Source organism: Triplophysa rosa, linkage group LG2 (assembly GCF_024868665.1).
Source record: "Triplophysa rosa linkage group LG2, Trosa_1v2, whole genome shotgun sequence".
NCBI classification, from domain to species: Eukaryota; Metazoa; Chordata; class Actinopteri; order Cypriniformes; family Nemacheilidae; genus Triplophysa; species Triplophysa rosa.
The window spans coordinates 8,229,454-8,240,593 of NC_079891.1; the positions used below are offsets into that span (position 1 = coordinate 8,229,454).

Below are 11,140 nucleotides of genomic sequence, written 5' to 3' on the forward strand. Positions count from 1 at the left end.
TTGTTGTATTGACTGGCTGACTACATTATCCCGGTTAACACACAAATACAATACAATAAATATGTGAAATATTTGACTTGAGTTGCAATTCTTTTATTTATTATAGAGACTGGAAAATAGGAAACATAAAACTAGCACAGCTATGCAGGAAATTGTTTGCCTGGCATGTACATTTTAATACATTTTAGCAGTCACACGCTGCAGATGCTGTGATTGACCAATCAAAATCAAGTATTTCAGACAGCCATGAAATATTTTTTTCTCTATAAAGATAAAGACTCTGATGCCCAGCATACGAATAAACATTTACACACACAAGAACAAGTAAACATTTCTAATCAAAAAAGGGGCTGGAGCAAAGATTATTAGGACTGAAAACTGAAGCTAAGGGGCACAAAAGTACTTAAGCATTAGATGTCTGGCCCTCTTTATCATACATCGTTGTCTGCATTTACGCTCCCTCTTCCAAACAAACACATACAGAACAACGTACAGCAACCCCCTAAAAAGATGATGCCCAGGAAAATATATACCAATGTAGTGGTCCAAAAAGCAAACAGATACAGTGTCTTGTTGCAGTATTGGTCTGTGCCAGGGGTGTAACTTGGCGGGTGAATAGAGTAGATCCATACATTACCTGTGGGGGGAGTAAAAGTAAATAGTGTGAGGGTGATCAGAACAAGCTTAAAGGGATAGTTCACCCAAAAATGAAAATTCTGTCATGAATTACTCAACTTCAAGTTGTTCCAAACCTGTATAAATGTCTTTGTTCTGTTAAACACAAAGAAAGATATTTAGAAAAATCATTGACTACCACAGTAGAAAATGTTTAAATGGTAGTCAGGGGTGGCCCAGAACTGTTTTTTTCCTAAATTCTTTAAAATATTTTATTTTGTGTTTAACAATAACAAAAACTATATTTTTTTCTACTATGGTAGTCAATGATGCTCCAGAAATCTCTGTTGCTAACGCTTTTCTAAATATCTGTCTTTGCGTTTAACAGAACAAAGAAATGTATGGAACAACTTGAGGTTGAATAATTAATTCATGACTCATTTTCATTTTTCGAGTAAACTGTCCCTTTAAGAAAAATCGTATCCATTTTCACTTGTCATGAGGTACTCAGTAACCAAATATATATGTAAGGTTAAATCTGTATCAAAAATATAAACGTCTGCCAAAATATTTAAGCTCATACACAAACAAGGGTCAAAAATGAACTTTTCATGTCACACTTGCCAAAGGAGAGTGAACTGAGGACATTCTCATACAGAGGGACAGACGAATAAATAGCTGAACTTGTACTTAAGTACACTTTTTGAGTATCTGTACTTACTTATTATTTACTTGTAGTATAGTATTTTTGTACTGTAGTACTTGTACTTTAACTTACTCATTTGAAAGACAAATATCATACTTTTTACTCCACTACATTTATAAAAAGGTCCAAAAGTAGAAAATGGTTTCTATGCAGCGGGGTTTCCTGTGTGCGCAATTTATCTGGCTTGCGATCTCCAGGACCTTTTACTGTTGCCAAGTATTTCAGTTTTCTAAGCTCGCGGTTTTCCGGCAAGCTTTGAATGGCCATTTGGCAGATTTTTTTAACGCAAATCTGGCAACTCTGGGATCTTCCCCGCTAAACTAATGTAAACGTAGGCGCTGCTACATCGTTGATAGCGCTCTGAAAAGGCAAATAGAAATTAAAAGAGGAAAAAGGCACATGTTAAAGTGTGGTGTAATCATCTGTGGGTTACGATCAGTCAAAGATCGTAGAAACATTGTCATGAAAATGATCGGCATAACGGCTAAACGGTAAATAAGCATCACATACACCTTGAGCTACCGTGCGTGTTAACTTCTGATCTGCTGCTATATCATTTAAAGCGATTTGGAAAATGAATGATGTTTTTACTGAAGTAACTATAGTTGAAGTATTCCTGTTGAAATAAAAACAATAGAACCCTGCCCAAAATACAACATAAAATGTAATGGATTTAATGGTTATAATGGGAATTGTACTATGGATACTTGTTGTCTACTTGTATGTGATGGATTCTATTGCTGGGATGGTAAATCCTATTGGAATAAAACCCAAAACACACTACAAAGAGGAATTTAATTTAAAAATCTCATTCTAATTAAAAAATTCATTGTTTTTTTTCAGCAGGGATGGTATTTGCATTAAAACCACAGTATCCACAAATTTACCATTTTCTAAATATAGGAACCATACTCCAATTAATAATCTTTAGTAAAACCACAGCAACTAAACATACCATAGTTTCATTATATTCATTATTATACTAGCTATAGTTTATGTTTGTAGTTAAATTATGGTAATAAGTCCAACAAACACATGGCTTCTACACTTTACTATTTACAAGAACCTTACTACTTACTGGTAAATTGCTGCTAAAACTGGTAAAGGGAATATACAAAATAAAAGAACACTGCTCATAAATACATATAGGCCTAGGGGGCTAATGAGGATAATTAGGCTAAATGATCATACAGGATTATATCTAAACTAAACATATGTGTGCTAAACATATAAAGCTCTTAAAGGAGTTGCTCACTGCAAAATTTGCCCCCATTGACTTTCCATAGTAGGAATAAAAACTACTATGGAAAGTCAATGGGGGCAAATTTTGAAGTGAACTACTCCTTTAATACAACTGATACTGTGAGCTACTCGTGTATTCAGTAGGTTGCTTCAGAGGCATAAGGTATACGACAATAAAACAATGCACAACTGACATAAAGGAAATTTACTTTTAATACTTGAGTACTTTTAAAAGCACGTACTTCTGTACTTTTACTCAGTAAGAATCTGTCTTTACAACTTTTACTTGTAGTGGAGTAATATTTGACCAGTAGTATCTGTACTTTCACTCAAGTAAGGAAGTTGTGTACTTCGTCCACCTCTGGTACAGGAAATGATTTCACATTTCAAAAATATTCCAATATCAAATTAGTTACTAATGACAATATTTGTTTTATCATGAAGATGCAGTCAATACTTTTGAGTTGTTGGAGCATTGTTGGCACAGTTTAAATGTAGATAACCTACTACTTTAATTTCACTCAAGTATTTTTGGCTACATATTTTATATGGTACCATTTTGATAACATTCAAATAAAAACTGCTGCTTGTCATCCATAAAAAAGATTTGGAACCATTGGAAGAATTGTTTACTGCACTCGTAATATTAAAACATTCCTGTCTTTCTACATTGCTGTTGCAATCTTACCAGCGATAAACCAGCAGAAGAGAAACAGCGACACCAGTGAATTCCAAGCAGTGCAGAGGCCGCTTAGAGGAGTTTGAGTACCATCTTCTGGCTCCTGAGTGCATGGCAGGCAGGACAACAGACCCAAGACTAGTGCAAACACACCTGACACCAGCAGATAAATGGGGATGTAGGGCTGCTTCGGACAGTCGTTGAGATAAACCCCACCTGTGAAGGATTACATAAATGATGTGCTTATTAACACAATTTTTAAAATAATAACAAAAATATAACAAAAAATAAATGACACATACCTATTGATACCTGAGCGATGGGCAAAACAACCACAAGGAGTTTGGAGATTACTGTGAGAAAATAATAAAAAGGCAGAGAAAATGAAACCAGATTTTTTCCAGTCTAATAAAAGTTGATATGTACTGAAGATTATGTCATAATTTACTCACTCTTAAGTTCTTTCAAACCTGTATAAATGTCTTTGTTCTGTAGAACACAAAAGAAGATATTTGGAAGAATGTGGGAAACAAAACAGTTCCAGGGCACCATTGACTACCATATTAGTTTTCTTTTCCTACTATGGTAGTCAATAGTGTCCCAGAACGTTTGGTTACAAACATTGTTCCAAATATCTTTCAGCAGAACAACAATATTTATAATACAGGTTTGGAACAACTTAAAGTGATAGTTCACCCAGAAATGAAAATTCTATCATCATCTACTCACCCTCTTGTCATTTCAAACATGTGTAACTTTCTTTCTTCCACAGAACACAAAAGAAGATACTTTTGAAGGAAGTTGGTAACCGAACAGCACTGGACCCCATTCACTTCTACTGTATACAAAACCAATGAGGTGAATGAGGTCCAGTAAACAGCATTTTTTAAAATATATTTTGTGTTCTGCGGAAGAAAGTCAGTTACACAGGTTTGAAATGACAAGAGGGTGATTTTTTTGGATGAACTGTTCCTTTAAGTTAATTTATTTAACATTATTTTTCTCCCAGCAGTCCACAGGCCTGCTGTGCAACACACTTACAACCCATTTTGTGGTTGCTAACCACAACCTAACCTATACATGAATAAGGATTGATTTTTATTTGGACATAACTGTGACATGGTTTTCTCAATAAGCCATAAAAGCATTTAAACCTTTGAAAGCTTCATTATTTTAAACTAATAAAGTTATGGAATGAAGCACCATGTCAACTCAATTACACTCACACACAGATACACGGTGCAATTGTACATACTAAGTACAGGTGTGCTGAGTTTGGGTGGTGTACGGATATTCTGCAGTAAGTTTCTGTCTTCCATTTTTTTTCTTTCACTTTGACCTAAGCAACAGAAAAGAAGGGAGAGCGTTACAATGAGTTTTTAACATCTTATAAATTGTGTAGCTCAATGCAGTCACAATGTAATATGTAATGCAATATATAGGAATACAAATGCAATTTTATGGCAACAAAAATAACCATTATGGTACAGGGCACACATTTTTACAAACTCTGAAACTCTACTAAAACAATACACAGACTAATATAAACATTATTATACATATAGTTACACATGATGCACATACAGTACAACCGTTTGTGCAGACATACACAGTCCATACACACATTACCAGTGTGGAAAACAATACAGCACACAAAAAATGCACACAATGTAAAATAAACACTGATGACAACTAATGACAAAACACAAATGCTGTGCAAACATTACACTAGATGACCATGTACTGTATAGACCACTTTGCAAGATGCAGGTGCACTTCCGGTTTCAGTTTGTTTTTATTTATTTGTTAATTAGTTATTGAAACTTTACACATATAATTCAATCTTAAAGATGTTTACTTCACATTCTAAAGAATCTGTTGGTTGTATTTTGTTTAAAAGATTGTGTAGTGAAACAGGAAGTTCTTTTGGACCAGCATTGTTTATGTCATCCGAAGTGGTCTATAGAGAACAGGAAAATTTTAATTTCAACATTTGGCTGAAGCTTTTATTCAAAGCGCACTTCAAGTGTATTCAGTGTGTGTATTTCATCAGTACGTGCTATAGTTCTATAAGTGTGTTTTACTGACTGCGGCGCTGCGCATGCCGCCGATCGGCTTATTGCGTATGACATCAAAGTACCGCGAGAGCGATTCGAAAGCGCGCAGACAAATCTATGGCAGTTCTCAATTCCAAGAACCCAAAGAACGGACTTGTGTTCTTGTGGAGACCGGTCTTGCGAGGCAGCCTCGTTAGAACGAACTTGTCTGGACTTCTGAGACTTCAAGGGGATTCCGTACTCGTGCATTGATATCGAGAACACATCCGGGTACTGTCATGCGTTCATTGTTTCATGCGTTCACTTTCATTGTTCTTGAGTATTGGAACCGGACTTTGACGGTTATTGATGAAGTAGAGCGAGAACACGAGGCCACAAGACCGCATATTGAGAAACGGCCCACACTTGCTTTACAATAACAAAATGTATTCACGACTGCCCCCGAGCGGTGGAACAGGTGTATTTGCATACAGTCCAAAAGCCTTGTCCTGTTCGAACAGGCTGTCAGCAAATAATTGGTAACACCTGAATCAAAAGATTACAATATTAATACACGTGTTTACTTTCTAAAAACAACTAGCCCTTTTAAAGTAAGCTATAATTTTAAAGTCGTACTTTTAGTCATGAGTGCCATATAGCCTACATATTTATGAACTTTCAACATTCAATCTAAAACAAATAACGCAGGCCACAATAAAAAAATCACCTAACTTAAAAAGCAGCACCGAGTTTTAAAACGCCATAAAACAGCTGCTCAGATTTCCTCAAAACGAAACCACGCCAGAGGCGCTGGATGGCCTGTGTTCGCTTTTCCGAATCAAACTTGCGGTATATGTTTCTGTATGTGAATATAGTAGCGTATTTTGTGAACGGTTCAAAATTAACGTTACAGTTTCTCTCGTGTTATTTTTGCATGTTCTGTTGGCTCTCAAACCCCACCTTTATTTTCGATCATGCTGGAAGACAGTTGCGAAAACACGCCAGGCGAAAACACAGCCAGCTTCTGCGAGGCTCAGCAAAATGTACAACTTACCGAAGCCAGAAATACTCCTTTTCAAGCTACTCGTTTTTATTCATTAGTTTTCCCACATACGGAAACTATGTCCTTCCAAACACACCCAGCCTGAATCGTAAGTTACACGGGTCGGGGGAGGAGGGAGCGTTCAGTTTGCTTTCGTTTGACAAACACAATAGTAGAAACTTTCTGACATTGAATAGACTGCTAACAATGTTAGTTGCGCAAATAACCTGCAATTGTACGTAGACAGTTGACAAATTAGTATAAGTCCCATCCTTCAAAAAACACATTCTTTTGTTCACAAATTTAGCCATGCTCATCTAACTTGTGATTTATTTAATATGAACATACAGTTGTGCTCAAAAGTTTACACACCCCTTGCAGAATCTGGAAAAAGCTGAAACTTTTGGAAAAATAAGAGGATTTTTGAAAATTAAGGTTTATTTTTAATTTAGTCCTGCCCTGAGCAAGTTATTTCACTAAAAAATGTAAACATATAGTTCACACTAAAGAATAATAACAGAATTTCTAAAAATAGCCCAGGGCAAAAGTTTACAAGCCCCTGATTCTTAATACTGCATGATGTTACCTAAACAATCAATAATAAGCGGGTTTCCATCACTCTGGTTTTATTCGCATTTTGAAGTTTCGAATCAGAAACGAATGATGGAAACGGCAAATTTCGAATTAAAAACCCTTAATTCGCAAAAAAAATTAAGCTCGCTTGAGGTGGTTTATCTTTTTTGCGAAAAAAAAGGGTTAATGCGAATAATGGGAGATGGAAACGCATTTGCCGAATAAATTCCTCCAAAAAGTCACGTAACTGCACTGAGACGGCGTAACCTGACTAACCAGAGTACTGATCTTGTTACACAGGATCAGAAATGTTGTTATGGTTATTCTTAAATGCCTGAGCTAAGTCGTCAAAGTATTCTGTAATTGCCTCTTAGAACTGTCACGACTGTGTTTCCCAAACAGCAGGCATCCACAAAAGCACCGCATTTATTGTGTTTCGTAATCGTCTGCTTGCGCAAGTTTTATTATGAAAATTATTATATTCAGTGGCTTCTCTTACTTTTCTTACTGATATTTAGTAGCAGTTTATTAGGAAGTGACGGTTGACTAGTTGGATGGAAACTGTACTTATTCGAAAATGTTTTATGCGATATTCCTATTTTGCGCATAAAATAATCGCAACTTTGGATGGAAACCCGGCTATAGACAGTTTTTATGTTTAGTCATAGTTGTTTAAGGGTTTCTTGTTTGTCATGAGTCATTAGACTGTCCACTGATCTTCAAAACAATCACCCAGGTCCTCCACAATCTTTGCTTTTTCAGCATTTCTGGATATTTGACTCATGTCCAGCAGTAACTGTATGATGTTGAGATTCCTCTTTTTACATTGAGGACCATCAAGAGACTCATACACTCATCATTCTTTAGTGTGAACTTTATGTTACCATTTCTTTAGTGAAATAACTTGCTCAGGGCAGGACTAAATTAAAAATAATTTTCAAAAATCCTCTTATTTTTCCAAAAGTTTCAGCTTTTTCCAGATTCTGCAAGGGTGTGCAAACTTTTGAGCACAACTGTATGTATATCTTCATAAAAAACTAGACACTGACAACCACATTTAAAAACCATCTTTATTATAGAAGATACAAAATGAATACGAAATAGTAAATCAATTAAACTGTTTGTTAAACCCTATAAATGCCCAGTTTTCTGTCAACAAGCACACATGTATGTGCAAAATTATCCACATGAATATTGTACAGCGATGGCGATAACACCCACTGTCTCTTTTGTACCCCCTCAATCCAAAATCCATCGCTCCTGCTCCCATTATAAATACGAGCATGACTTTATATTCATTATTGAAACATTGCTAAAGTCCTGTGGAGAACGCACAGCAACTTTACATCACTAATCACCATCCGCATCACTCCTGTGGTTTACACTGCAACTTTATATCACGATCAGCATCAATTCTGTTTTGTTTGCAACTCTTGTGTGCAAAAGTTGCACAAGGTTGTCCATGTTTTGGCATCTTTGTGCTTCCAGCCATAAAGGCGAATGTGTATTCCTGTGTGTGTACAGGTATTTACAGTATGCAGACATGTACGTTTTTGAATATACATGCTTGAGTGGTAATGTTTGAAGTATTCTGTGTGGGCAGTGTATTTGAGTAAGTTTAATGGTCAAGCGTGCATAGCTATTTGCTTGCCTCCTCTAATACTGAGTGTGTCAGTTTGTTTCAAAATGCTAAATAAACCTTATGGCAAGTTGCAAGCTACATTTGTTTTTCTTCTGTGTTTTTGTGGTGCACGTGACAATATTTGCACTTCTCAGTGTGGCGACTGCATGTTTGCGGCCGGTGATTCGGAGCGCTCCAGCTTCACCGTTGTCTCCATGCTGATTGGTGAGGTAGAAGTGGGGAGAATGCCTTTGTTCTCCAGTGAGGAAGATGAAGGCAAAGACACCACAATATATTTCTGGAGAGGGCGTGAGCCTCCCACTGCTCCTGCGTTTCCAGACTCCAGTTTGACGAGTGACTGTAAAGATGTGGGGGTGCTGGGGACAGTACTTGTGACAGGTGATCCGGACTGGGAGGAACTGAGAGTGATCACCTAAAGGAAAACATTACATCTACAATTACAACAGATTACAGACTAGATTAGAGGTGTTTCTATAATATATCAATATAACCGTAAAATGTAAATTATGCACTGAAAAGAAATGGTTGAATGTAAAAACGAGTAAATGGTATAAATGATAAAAAATATGTTGAGCTATATACCAGAACACAACTATAAATGAATGAAGTCTACTCTGGCTTAAGCTCGAAACCTGCCATTGAAAAACTGTATTGCTGGATCTTGCAAGACAAATTGCTCGTGGTCCTCATGTTCGTCATTAGTAAGTGACGTTGGGTTCATTCCGTGTCAAATCAACCAAATTAGGAATATTTGCCAGGCTCAAATTATTTATTTTTTTACAGAAGCAAGACCAACATCTGGAGTGATGTTAAAAAAATATGAAATGCCACAGATGAATAGTAATTAAGTAATCAATTAATTTGTAAAGGGAGGTCAAAATGATCATTTTCACCCGAAATTTGGGTGAAATAATTTTAATTTTTACACAGAGATCGGGGTATATGTTAGTAAATCTGTTAATTTTAGCAATCCTTGATGCATTTTATGCCAATGGTGACAACTCAAAAATGAAAGGAGGGCATTTTTTGTGTTCTTTTTACAAAATTTGCATGCCTGTAACTCCATAATCGTTAGAGATACCTTAATGTCCTTTTAGATTCTTGTACTTGACCAACTTGTCTTTTGGGAACAAAATTTTTAAAGCCCTATAAGGTTCAGAGATATTTTGTAGGTGCGCTGTAGAGCCATTTTGTCACACTTCATTCTGAAACCCATATAAAATGTACATTTTTACCACCTCTGACATGTATGTAAACTTTTATGAATTTTCAAGCATGTTTAGGCTCTCAAGAACGTGATTCATTTTGAGGATTATAACAACCAGAGCAATTCCTCACATCATCAGTGCTCCGGTCATAATTAACAACATCCCTTTATCAAACTTTCCTTATAACTTATAATATAAGAAATATAGAATCTTATAAATAAACTATTAAGAGTAAGTTAATGTGCCTTACCCCGATCATTTTTAACAGTAACTCAGTGCCAAACGGACACTGAAATGGTTGTTTAGTGCAGTTGTTTTGATAAAAGGAAAAAATATATATTTCTAGTTTCTACATTATTTGTTCTTCAGACATTTCCTCTTTAAGGGCAATGAAGTGCCATATTTTTGACATTTAGTTTTTGATGATTGAAAATGTGTCCATTTTAACAGTTTACTCATGAAGCCACATTTAGATCCTCATATCTCTAGGACTGAGACATATAGGGCTTTAAATATCTAGTTCTTAAAAGACAAGTTGGTCACGTACAAGAATCTAAAAGGACATTAAGGTATCTCTAACAGTTCTGGAATTACAGGCATGCAAATTTAGTAAAAAGAACACAAAAAATGCCCTTTCTTCATTTTTGAGCTGTCACCATTGGCATAAAATGCATCAAGGATTGCTAAAATGAACAGATTTACTAACAGACATACCGATCTCTGTGTAAAAATAAAATTAGGATGCTGGCATATTTCTCATGTAATTTTTACCTCCTCAAATATGGCTCCAAATTTAAAGTGAAAATTAAAGTTTTTAACTCCCTCTACAAATTAATTGATTAGGTAATAACTATTCGTCAGTGGCATTTAATATTTTGGCTTTCATCACTACTGATGTTGCTCTTGCTTAAAACATTCGAGCAGGGGACCTCTGGTTGAGTTGACACGGAATGACCCATTGGATAACAATGTTTGCTACATGATAACATGTAAATGAAATGTAAATTTACAAAACCCTTTACCTGTTGTGTAGAGGCAGCACCTGCACTGGTTGCCATGACTATATATTTGGTGGCTGGGGGTGATGGCTGGGTGGGCGTTCCGGGCCGAGTAGACATGAGTGTGAGAGAACTGGGCACTTTAATGATGCTGGGTGTACGAGAACCGCTTGATGCCGTCAACCCGCTTTGGGACATTGACAGAGTTGGTCTGGGCTGCAGAGAGAGACAGTTTGCATTTGATTGAAATATTTTTCCTTTTAAATAAGATAAAAGAACAATCTACTTTTTATGCACATTTACTCACCTGTGTTATGGTAAGTGTAGTTCTGTTGACTGTTTGGGCCTGGAAGGCAGCCTGTGCACGAGCCTTCACCACGTGTGAACAGNCGAGTAAAC

General features: G+C 36.2%; 2 protein-coding genes across 3 annotated transcripts; both read right to left on the bottom strand.

The window, feature by feature from the left end:
- Positions 1–77: 77 nt before the first annotated feature.
- LOC130546677 (transmembrane protein 272-like) lies at positions 78–6,509 on the bottom strand. Of its 2 annotated transcripts, none has more exons than XM_057322048.1 (5): positions 6,333–6,509; positions 4,498–4,581; positions 3,545–3,595; positions 3,252–3,458; positions 78–637 (listed from the first exon to the last, which is right to left on the bottom strand). In XM_057322048.1, exons 2-5 carry the CDS (start codon positions 4,559–4,561, stop codon positions 432–434), a joined length of 528 nt encoding a protein of 175 aa, XP_057178031.1. In that variant the 5' UTR covers positions 4,562–4,581; positions 6,333–6,509; the 3' UTR covers positions 78–431. The 2 variants fall into 2 exon arrangements, with proteins under 2 accessions (XP_057178031.1, XP_057178023.1); XM_057322040.1 differs by having other exon boundaries at positions 6,239–6,345.
- Positions 6,510–7,929: 1,420 nt separating this feature from the next.
- On the bottom strand, positions 7,930–11,126 carry LOC130563484 (transcription initiation factor TFIID subunit 6-like). Its single transcript, XM_057349029.1, has 3 exons — positions 11,049–11,126; positions 10,766–10,957; positions 7,930–8,947 (listed from the first exon to the last, which is right to left on the bottom strand). Exons 2-3 carry the CDS (start codon positions 10,937–10,939, stop codon positions 8,666–8,668), a joined length of 456 nt encoding a protein of 151 aa, XP_057205012.1. The 5' UTR covers positions 10,940–10,957; positions 11,049–11,126; the 3' UTR covers positions 7,930–8,665.
- Positions 11,127–11,140: the final 14 nt, after the last annotated feature.